Source organism: Odontesthes bonariensis, chromosome 6 (genome assembly GCF_027942865.1).
Source record: "Odontesthes bonariensis isolate fOdoBon6 chromosome 6, fOdoBon6.hap1, whole genome shotgun sequence".
NCBI classification, from domain to species: Eukaryota; Metazoa; Chordata; class Actinopteri; order Atheriniformes; family Atherinopsidae; genus Odontesthes; species Odontesthes bonariensis.
This window is the reverse complement of record NC_134511.1, coordinates 39775070-39786937: the sequence shown is the minus strand read 5'-3', so window position 1 is coordinate 39786937 and position 11868 is coordinate 39775070. Positions and strand designations below refer to the sequence as shown.

At 38.1% G+C, this 11868-nt stretch overlaps 1 protein-coding gene across 1 annotated transcript; it reads left to right on the top strand.

Annotated features, from left to right (window-relative positions):
- Positions 1-8311: 8311 nt before the first annotated feature.
- cox7c (cytochrome c oxidase subunit 7C) lies at positions 8312-10875 on the top strand. The gene is made up of 3 exons (XM_075469137.1): positions 8312-8471; positions 10225-10372; positions 10777-10875. Exons 1-2 carry the CDS (start codon positions 8397-8399, stop codon positions 10339-10341), a joined length of 192 nt encoding a protein of 63 aa, XP_075325252.1. The 5' UTR covers positions 8312-8396; the 3' UTR covers positions 10342-10372; positions 10777-10875.
- Positions 10876-11868: the final 993 nt, after the last annotated feature.

Genomic DNA, 11868 nt, shown 5'->3' with positions numbered 1-11868 from the left:
TTAATTGCAGCAGTACAAACTTCAAAAGTTCAGCCCTCACTGCGACTCTTCGCTGTTGGATGGATAAAAAATTAATGCCAGAGACACAAAAGTTCCGTCAAACTGTTGGAGCTTCAGTGAAGCAGAATCATCTTTTTGCATGACTTTGCAAGCACATGATTACATTAAAAAGTCCACAGTTATCTCGAATGAAATGAGTGTTGCATAATAGAAAAGAAACCTTTTTTTCCTCTTTTAATTCAAAAAACATTTTTCCTTAGATTGGTTGAATTGATCATTTAGAGAATTATGAACAAAAGGAAAACCACCATCTCAAAAATGGCTTGATGGGATATGTAATGACAAAGTGTATATAAAAGATGAACATAGCCATCATGAAATTAGCCACTGGTGTTTGAAGCCACAACATTTGCATTTGGCCATCAACATCTTGTTCTAAAACGAGCGAGAGGTAACCATATTCGGACAAAAGAGTGGAGTTGGAGAGTGATACCTGATTTGACAAAAATATATATATTTAAAGTCTAACATTTATTTAAATACAAATTTTTTTTTGAAAATAATGGGGTGACTCTTGGCTGCTCAGTGGTGTGGTGGTTAGCACCAGGTTCCAGAGGGTTCCAGTTTCAACTCCCGGCTGGAGCCTTTCTATGTGGAGTTTGTATGTTCTCCCTGTGTATGCGTGGGTTCTCTCCAGGTACTCCGGCTTCCTCCCACAGTCCAATAACATGCATGTTAGGTTCATTGGTGTCTCTAAATTGTCTCTAGGAGTGAGTGTGTGTGTGTGGTTGTTCAATTCGTTTGTCTCTGTGTGGCCCTGTGATGGACTGGCGACCTGTCCAGGGCCTCTCGCCCTATGACTGCTGGGATAGGCTCCAGCCCCCCCGCGACCCGACCGACGGATTAAGTGGGTATAGAAAATGGATGGATGGATGGATGGATGGATGGATGGATGGATGGATGGATGGATGGATGGATGGATGGGGTGACTCTTCAACTTCAATGCAAATTTCACCTACTTAGTATTAAATGGCAGAAGATTATGTTTTATAAATGAGAGTCTATCTTTTATGTACGATCTACTTATGGAAGTTTGATACTGCTATAAATGATACCAGGCGCCATCTTACATCTCAATTAACCACAGAGATGTATATGTCAACCTTTATCAAACAAAAGCCTGTTTTCACTCCCATTGTCACATCTTGACTCGGTATGAACATGGTATGAATGAAGTACATGAGTTGTGAAAGGCTGCATGTTATGAAAAATTACAATCTTTTCCCAAAAATAACTTGTCTGACTACATGCTGAAATGAAGAGGACAAACCAATGGCCTTACATTAGAGTCAAATGAGGGTCTCTCTGACAAAGAGCCAGAGACTTATGTAACCCCAGTCCCATGTAGCTAGCGAATACTGACTGAGAATTAATAGTACAGTGGGACGGGGCCTGAGTTCGTCTGCCACTACCTGTGATAACTGTGATATGGTATAAAATAACTTGGCGGTGCCTCCAATGTTCCCTCTAATTTTTCATGTGTCTGGGCAAACACACAAGCACCCTGAGCACACTGAGGACCACTGTGAACAACATCAGATGTGCACGCTGTGGCCACACACCAGTATCAATGCTGTTCAAAACCTTGGATCATAGCAAGTTACATGGCTTATTAAAAGAATCAAATCACAGCAGCGATTTTCATTAGTTTACTTTTAATATGAGCAATTTGGCCCACTTAAAATGAAAAAGACAAAAATCTTGTTGTTCATGAGATGTGTAGTATGTTGTCTGTTATATGTGAGAGTCATGCTTGCAGCCTGCATGTTTTGCAGAGTAGACCTTTCTCACTCGAAAAAGAAAAAATCTCACCCAGTTTCACCGCATGTTCTTCTGTTTGCACATACTCAGACAGCCATTCCATCCTAAAAGAACCGCATTTCTTTTTTACTTTGGCTTGGTGAGTGGATGTGTCACTGGCGCTGTGGGGTTGCGTCTCTTAACTCCGCCGCACTGTTGTTATGTTGTTACGTATGGGCAGGGCTTAATGCAAGCACTATCAATGCTCTGATTGGCTGCATAGCGTAAGTAAACCGTATCGTATCATTGGCTGAACACCTGTCACTCACTGCGTTATATTGAAAAATGGTACAGAAAAACACATTATTGGTCTAATTAATTAGATTAGATTAGGTCTAGTATTAGATATTAATTTATACGTTTATGGAGAATTTTATTTTATGCGCTGCATAGATTTTCTTGTGCGCTGAGAATGTGCGAGCAGCTTAGAGGGAACATTGGGTGCCTCCAATAAATTCTAAGAAGTAAACATAAATTTTGGTACTTCCCCTTTAAAATAAAAGTTCACATTAGCCTGTTGTATATTTACCCCAAAAAGTATCACCTTTGTAATTACAACACAGGATTTAGTTTGTCCAAGTCCAAGTTCGTCCAAGTAAATCGAAGTATGACTTTGATTTGCAAATTAGTTACCGTGTTCACTGTTGACCTTTAAGTATGCATGGATAACCATGTTCCAAACTCTTATATAATACTCTGCTAGGTTTAACCCACGAATGATCCCTGATAAACCTGAACGGAAATAGTTTAATAAATCAAAATGATCAGGGAACTGAAATGTCCACATTTCAGTGAGCGGGGAGGCCGGAAACATATGTCAGCTTCTCTGGCTTTAACCAGCACAAACAAAAAGGCACGTGCAAAGTGTTTGTGTACTCACGAATCCACACAGTCAGAGATTAAGATTTTTAGCATTTTATAATCCAACAATTTTAACATATTTACACTTCATGAACTATTATTTATTACCAACACAAACATTTTAATATCTGTATCTGCTTGAATGAAATTAATTGCCACGGGGCTACACTTATCACCACAACTCCAACCTTCAGACGTGCACTTGACTTTTTTTGCCAGTTCACAAGGTATGTTGTCTTCTAGGATAACTCATACTTTGCCTTAGAGAAAATAGAAATCCATCAAAAAGGCTGGACATTTTACTTTGTATAATCTAAACAAATCTACCAAAGGACATTGTCATTTTGTCACATTATTACCCAACAACACCACCAGTAATTAACCTGTCATTATTCTCGATGTAGGGAAACTCCACCAATATGCACTATGGTATATTAGAAGTGAAAGGTACAATGTGACATCATGTCTGTTGAGACAGTAAATAAATTGCTGATATGTGAAAATTTGAAAATGCCAGGAATTCAGGAGTGTTACACTCCTCACATAACCTTCAAAAATGGACCTCATAAAGAGTGGGCTATGACTGGATTAGAACAAGCAGGGGAACAGACCAAAAGAAGGAATCACAAAAATGTGTCATGTTTACCTCAGGCCTCCAGAGTAATTCTTTATCTAATTCGCTTTCCACCCTGGCAAGTTTAATATATCCAATCCTCAGTGTCCATTTTATTTCAGAGGAACAGCGGGAGGAGCGGGGGAAGGAACGAGAGCCCATTTGTGACATGAGAGTGTTGGAAGTTTCCTTCATGCCTTAGAAGAACAGTAATGATCCATGCACACAAATATCAATACAGATGCTTCTTATTTAAGAGGCCTTTTCGTGAATGTACGCGGGCAAAGATTAGTCATCCCCTGGGGTTTAGGTCAGCTCCAGGTCTATGCCATTTCCCCTTAATGTCAAATCCTGCCACTATGTGCATGCTATGAACTCCCAGCATGACCTTGCTTGAGGCTGAGTGTGTCTCTGCTTAACGGCCAGCATGCATGAGTGTGCATGTGCATTTACTATAAACATTTAGGAGGTTCCCACTTACACTCTAACGGAATTCCCAGGACACACTCTGACCTTAAAATGGACACAAAGATATATAAACCAAAGAGCAAAAAAAAGAAAAGAAAATGGAAGTCGCACAGCAGGGTGCAATCTGTGTTTCCTTTAAGATTTATTGAGGCACAAATGAATGCATACAAAGCGAACTGAGAGAGACTTAACACCTGGTGGACTACTCTTTTCTGCATGTGCAACAAGATTTTTAAGAATTCAGTTTGAACAGGATTTCACTGATCTCCCATACATCCCACAGAACGCACTGCAAATCAGCTCTTATCAGCAGCAATGATGCAAGACAGTTTAAACTCAAGAGCACTGCTTCCAAAATTAACTGTCTTCATCCATCAACACTATCCATTACCCCTCCATTCCTTTGTGGAACATTACTGCAAATCCAGACAAGGAGAGAGATGCTGTTTACCCTGGCAGTCTAGCCTTATATTGATCATAAACTGTAGCACACTGGTTAATAGCTGCACATAGCATTTACTCATTCAATATAAGTCTGAAGTTGTCTGACATTCATTTAAATATAACATATCGCCAGTTTGTTTGAGACAAGTCTATAATTGAGCTTTTGATAATCTTGCCATGTGTTGTAATTATATATAGCCCACTGTATTATTATGCACAGTCATGAACGTTGTTGATTAAATGTGTGTTTAGAGATAGGACTGGGTTCCACTGAATGCTAATAGGCAGACTTAAGTGAGAATGTGAATTGGTATTTGCAATGACAGTTTTGAGTATTTATCTACAGAATATGTTTATGCTCCTATTTGTCGCACTATGGATCTCACACTGCTATTGACGAAGCACCATGGATAAAAACAGCCTTGCTCTTAGCCAGAGAAAGTCAATAGCAAGAAATTAAGACAGTCAACAAAAACAACAAACATTGGATTGCCAGGGAGGATGGATCTGACATGAAGCAGGATGTACTACAGGACCGTGCAACCAGCCTTATGCAGCAAGCATGTGATAACATCCATATTCATAGTAAGGTCTCATGACATTGTTTGTCATAGGCATCAGGTCCCAGGATGATTCCCAATCCCTCATTGCTTTTTAATAGATTGCACTGACAATGAGGGGGCAGACAGGTGGCAGCAGGCCAGGCGGTGACCCTGCACTGATGGATGTGGCAGCAATTGTTCTGCGGGCAGCCATCGCTGTGCCTGCCCACATTATACTAACCAGTGTCAGAGCATCTCCACAACCAGCCAGGAGAACAGCATTTTATTAGGTGACAACTCTGAAATAACATTCATTTTGGAAAGAGACATGACCTACTGAGTGTGATTTTAACATTACAGGTTTTCCACACTTACACTGTAGAACTACATCACATGGTTGCACTTCAAGTTAAGGTCACATTGTGCTGGAAACTCTGCCTTCACTTTATTTCTTTAAAAGTGAAGATTATAATGAGTGCTTGAATAAAGAGCAAAGGACTTTTTATTCATGGGAAAAATCTGAATAGTTCCACATAAATGATTATAGGATCAGAGACTTCTTTCACTCAATGCTCTAATCACTCAAAATGGCACTTTTGAAAGAATTCCCAAACCAGACAAATGCGAAAAATAATAAGTGAGAAGTAAGTGATTCATAAATGTGTCTGTCTTGTGGCTCATTATTCATTATGTATGATACTCAAATGAAAAGCAACTTTTTTTTACATACTCCTTGATACTTTTAAGCATCACAGGAAATCTAGAAATAATCAGATTTCACATTCTTTTTAAAACTTGTTTCCTTCTTTCCCTTTTGTCAGTGTTCATTCACCAAATATTTTATTTCTGACCTCATATTATAACCTTGTCACGACAAAAAATTTTGATAGAGGTATAAAAAAAAATTATTATCATAACCTTGTTTGGTTATGAGAACAATGGTGGTAGGATGGCCCACAGTGTCTGGATTAAAGCAGGAGGACTGCGGCAGAGACAACCAGGATGCAGACCAGCCAGGTGTTTATTCACCCACAATGAACGAACAACGACATGACACAATGAAAGACCCTGTCCCTCAAGGTGAGATCTAAGCAACAGCAGCTGTTCCAGGCATATTTTCATAAAGACTGAACACTAATGAAAACTGCTTTCACACGGTACAGGTAAATCTAATCTCTTAGGTCAGCAATCCAATCATTGCCTTCTCCCCTTCTTGATTACCACATGGTATCATCTGGAGCCTTTAAATAGTGTTCAGGCCCCCAAAGACTGTTTCAGACTGAACACCCTGCAAAAGAAGGCAACAGCAGAGGTATGAAACTTGATTTACATTGCACAGACATATATTCAAATATTATTCTTTCCATTAATCACGTCAGGGATCGAATAATGAAAAATATCAGTTGTTGGAAGAACCAAACCTGACATCCTAGTGTTTCTTTCACAATGATGACACATGAGGACTTCATTTGTGTTAAGTGAGAAGCAGCTATCATATCAAACACCAACAATAAAAAATATCTAATCCATGTGCTTGTGTAATGACTTCATTATTCATTGAAATAGTGGCCAATAAAGTGCAAAAACAAAGCACTTGGGATGCTGTGTTACATGTAAACAAAACTGAATGCAGTGATTTGCAAATCGTATACCAATATTTCATTCTCAACAGAACACAAAAAGAATAGCATTTCAATCAACAGATGAAAGAGAGACATTTTACTATTTCATGAAGGACTTGAACTCTTCTTGAATTTGATGGCAGCAACATGTCTCAAAAATGTAGTATTTCATTCAAGTCAGACTTGATTCTGTCATGGTAATCTGTGCATGGAAAACTGTCAGAAATCATTGTCTTTGAACACAGATCACTGTGTCATCCACAAGTGCAGGTTACAGCTCTATCATGCAAGGAAGAACCTTGAAAAATATGTGAAGATGATCCAAAAACGCTGTAGTTCTCTGTCGTGCAGCTTGCTATCAGAGCTCTGTTCAAAAGCCTGCATCTCTGATGGTTTGGGAGTGCATTAGTGCTTATGGAACTGTAAACTTACACTGTCGCTTATTTTCTCCTCCTAACCATGATTGGTTTATATACACTTTTTCTTTTTTTCTTTAATTTCTCTTTTTGTCTAATTTATCGAATTGAAAGTTATTTTCTAACCTTCATTTTGTTTGTGCAGCTAATTTCACTGAGACACAAAGTCTCATTCTCAAGAAAGACCTGTTTGGAACAGATATACAATATAAAAAATGAGTTACAAACAGAATGACTGCAAATTGACCCTAGTCTGACAGAAGGGTTTGGAACACGCTGCTGTGGAGTGAACAATGGTTTTTAGGGGAATCAGAGCTGGAAAACTAATTAAATATAATGGTTAAAGATAACTAGTTATTATGACATTTTCGGCACTAAAAATGCATTTTGTCTGTCGATGGGGGTCACCGCCCTTGGTGTATCAGATTGGCTGGTTGAAGGTATTATAGGCTCAGGTTTCTTTGAGTGGTATAAGGGATTCAAATTCAAATAAATAAGTTATTTCTAACTCAGAAACTGTCACTGATTGCTATCTATGACATACATATGTTATATAAATGATTATTCTCTGATAGCAAGTGCATTGACATGGCACTCGAAGAGAATTCAATAAAAAGAACAGAATATTCTGTTAGTCTGAGCAAAATCACACTTGAAACATGTAAAGTCATCAGTCCAATCGAAATGGACTAATACACCTAGATAATGTGGTAGTAGCTTAATAAACTTTTTCATTTATAAAGGGTCTCGTGCACTCTGTCCATGTGCCAAAGTCCCATGTTTTTTCATCTTTTTGTAAAAATAAGAAAGCATAAGTGGATATAAATGCAGCCAAATTCCCGGTAAAGCTGCTCACATTCACTCATTTTTCTATTTGTTTTCTCAGATGGCCAAATGCATCAGAAATAGTGATTGCCCATTAGAACAATGAGTCAATTTGAAGTCACTCAAAACATTTCAGAGCACTGCTCTGCTTTACAAAAATCCTAATTTTATAACCACGTCATCATGCGACAAAATCAGCACTCAAGTAACTTAAAAAAAACATCTGTACTGTGAAACTGACTATGCTTACATGTCTTTCTCTGTCTCCTACAGAGAAAGTTTGAAACTGCAGAATGTCTTGTACGCCATCTCCCACAGCCCGCAGTTATGCAGCACAAAATATACTTTATCAGATTTTGCTGCCACTGGTCCAATTAAATAGCCAAGTCAAGCTGTCACTCAAGTGTTTATGTAACCATGCTGACTGAATGCATTGTGTGTATTAAAATCCTCTGTTTTGAAACTTATTATATTTATAACATCTGCTCTAAACCTGTTTCTAAACAATTAAAATATGTCCAAATGTCCTTAAGCGATATATTGCTTATCTGGGGGAGATGCTTAGGAGAAATTAGATAGTTTCGCTAAAAAAAATCAGCGTGTAGTCGCCCTGATATATTTGAACTACATGTCCCATAAGTTAAAGCCTCGTTTTATTTCCCATGATCCTTTGAGTTTGACAGAAATAAGAAGGTTGCACTTTGGCCGCGCTGTTCTGAAACATTCAAGAAACTAGACAGTAATCATGCTGGGACAAGCTGTAAGGCGGTTCACGACATCTGCCGTTCGTTCTTCACATTATTCTGAAGGACCAGGGAAGGTGAGATTGTGTCCTTTAAGAAGTGTTGTCTTTTCAAATGTGATATTTTGCGACGCGGCCTGGTCGCATTCACAGCCTGGCGTTAGCTAGCATTATTTGGAGGTCATGTTAGTTGTTGGGCAAAAGTGTGATCATCAAAGACACCGATAAGTATCTATATGGTTTTCTTTACATAGTATTACAACATTTAAATCAAGTATGAGCCCGTGTCAGGAAATGTTCATTAAATGACCGTTAGTCCTGGTCATAGCGATATGTGGATTAGCTTTAGCTTAGCAAATCTGTATGGGCTATCACCGTCAACGCTACTGATAAAGTAAGCAAGCGACTTTGGGAAAAGCAGTCAAGCTTTGACGGAAACCCGTTATGTCCGAATACATGTAATACATTTACAATGATTTGTTAAGATTACAGCTTATCCACTAAAACTGGTAGCAATGTCAAACTTTATTATTAAACGGACTTGTGTGGTACTTCCGGATATGAACTCTCACTGAACTCCCACAGCCTGAGCAAAATTATTTCCCGAGTGGAACCCAAAGAGAGGTGCTCCTAACCTTTTTTTTTTTTCTCTAAATCTGTCAATATACAAGTTAAACGTGCACTACTTAAAATAAAACTGTCAATTAATATTATAATGTAGTGTAGTAGTTGATTCTTTAACATTTCTCAACCTGGGATGAATAAAATTAGTCTCATAAGTGAAGGTCAAAATTACTGGCGTCAAAATAAACTTCCTAAATGTATTTTCTTTCACTGTATTTTTGAAAAACCAGAGTCACTGATGAGTAATTGTAAAAATGGACACTTGTAAGAACATATGAAAAACAACTATTGGTTATATGTTTGGCAGCTACCCCTTCAAAATGTTCACCATGGTCAGTAGTCTGTCCCTGATCTTCTTCCATGTTTTAGATGCTCACTGAGAATCCCAATCAGTCCTTTTATAATTCAACTTGCAGAAAGTGCAAATAGTTGTTGGCGGCAGTGGGCCCATGTTAGCTATCACCCAGAGATAAAATAGTAGTGTTTATGAAAGGGTAAAGTTTTGAAGATCAGGGGGCTTGTAGCAACACATGCCTGTTCAGAGGACTTAAACAAAGATTTGGGGTTTTTAAACGCAGTTACTGTCATGTCTTTCCACCAACAAAGCTTTCGAGATTCGGCTATTTCAGACTCTTTGCAGCAATTCGAGGGTCATGACAACTTGATGGGTCATAGCCGTCAAATGCTATTTTTTTATTTTTTACCGATCGGGGTATTTTACATGTTGTTCATGTTTTGTCATTCAGATTGTAGCTCTAGACACGGATCTTCCCAGGTGTTTACTATGAAGAAATGTGCTGAGGGTTCCTATTTTTGATTTAATGGACAATTCTTTGCAAGGTTTTCCTTTGATTAATTTACCACTGCTATTAAAGTACCACCTATTTTCAGTTGCGTTTGAATAAAGCTCAAAACTTAATCACATTTTAACTACTGATTTTATCTATTGTTCTTATTTCTTTCTTTTTTGTTTAAAATTTAAATCATGCTTTTTATTTCTACTGTTTTAATGTCTCTGTAAAGCACTTTGAATCGCCTTGTAGTTGAATTGTGCTATACAAATAAACTTGCCTTGCCAATTTTGAATGTGGTGGTCAGATATTTACTACAGTCTTGTATTTAAAAAAAGAAAAGATGTTTAACAAATCATTTCAAAGACTGGATGAATTTCTTTATTTAATTCATCATAGTACTTGTCTTCTTACAGAACCTGCCGTTCTCTGTGGACAACAAGTGGCGTCTGCTGGGCATGATGGTGGTGTTCTTTGGCAGCGGCTTTGCTTTCCCCTTCATTGTCGTCAGACATCAGATCCTGAAGAAGTGAAATGGCCCGGTGTCGTTGCTCAGCCTTCAAGGTAGTCCTACCTTTTCATTTTTGATCTAGCATATCTGCTTTCATTTAAATGTCTGAATGATGTGGCATTTTCCTCGGCTTTTAGTTTGTAAATTACCCCACAGACGAAACAGTCCATCAAAGCAGCTCTTTAGCCTTTTTTAAATGAATTACCGTTATGGCTGAGAGTGACAGTAACAGATGTCATGTGGGCTCATACTGCCGCCGTATTGTGTAGATAACCTCGCACTTTAGCAAGTTAATGTGACAGTTTATTGCAGACATAGCTGTATATCGGGTTGGAGCAGGTCAGAGTTGTTGTCAGATTTATCCTCACTGGTGTTTACCCTGAAATTGCTTTTCTGACATCAGATGTATGCAAGTCATTTTGTCACTCTGTGCCCTTTTTTCCTGTTCTTCCCGTAGGTTGTCAGCTGGAACATATTTATCCATCCACGTTCTGTCTGTGAAGAAGAATGGCAATCGCTTATGTTTCTTTGTAAATAAAGTCTCCTTAAATATGAATATGTCCGTTCGTATTTATTACACTACCTTTTTTTTTTTCTTTTTTTTTTTCCAATGATGAATAACTTGGAGGATACTGCTAAGGGCTAAACCAATAAAGCAGGAAAACATAGTATTTTTTTCTAATCACTTGTAGTTTTTTTTTTTTTTTCATTTTTGTTTGGATGTAGCCTCCTGTATAGGCCTTAAAGGGATAGTTCGCCTCTTTTGACATGAAGCTGTATGACATCCCATACTAGCAATATCGTTTATTAAATTTGACTTACCCCCTGCTGCGTCAACACCAACACCAAAACGAGGCGGGAACTCGGCTCACAGGACGCAGCAGGGGGTAAATTTTTTTTTTTTTTTCTGTTTTCATTAATTAACTTTATGCTTCTGGCTATAATTATCCAACGACAAGGTTTTGTTTTTTTGTTTTTAAAAAGAGGTTTACAGCATTGTGCCATATGCCTGGAGTCATTTTAAGAAAAATGTAAAGTTTAGTTTTTTCATTCGTTCGCCTGTGTAGCAAATAGGTTCTTGTTTGATTTGAAAAGGTGCGAGGGGAGGCCTCTCTACAGAGGAGCCGTTTGTATGAGAAGCAACCTGCTGTTTTCTTGTTATAACCTCTCACTGGGCTTCGCACACACACATTACCGAGCATGTTGTAAACCTGTCTTGTGCTTTTGTATTCTTGATTTTTGTAACAACATGCTATCTATACTCTAGACTTCCTGAATGGAATAGCTTTCAGATCACGCAGCTTCTGTTAGGTGATGATACTGTTATCAGAGATTCTACAGGGTTAAGAAGTGATGGTGGGAGGATATTCCACAGAGATTTTTTTATTTTTTTTTTTGTTCATGTTTTGGTTTGAACTTGGTTACTAACTCGGAGATATAGAAGAAACATATAAATATGACAGATAACATTATGACTTACTGCACATAAATCCAGACACATAAAATGTCCATTAAAGCGTCGGCATTAAACATCTGGGGGCACTTAGGT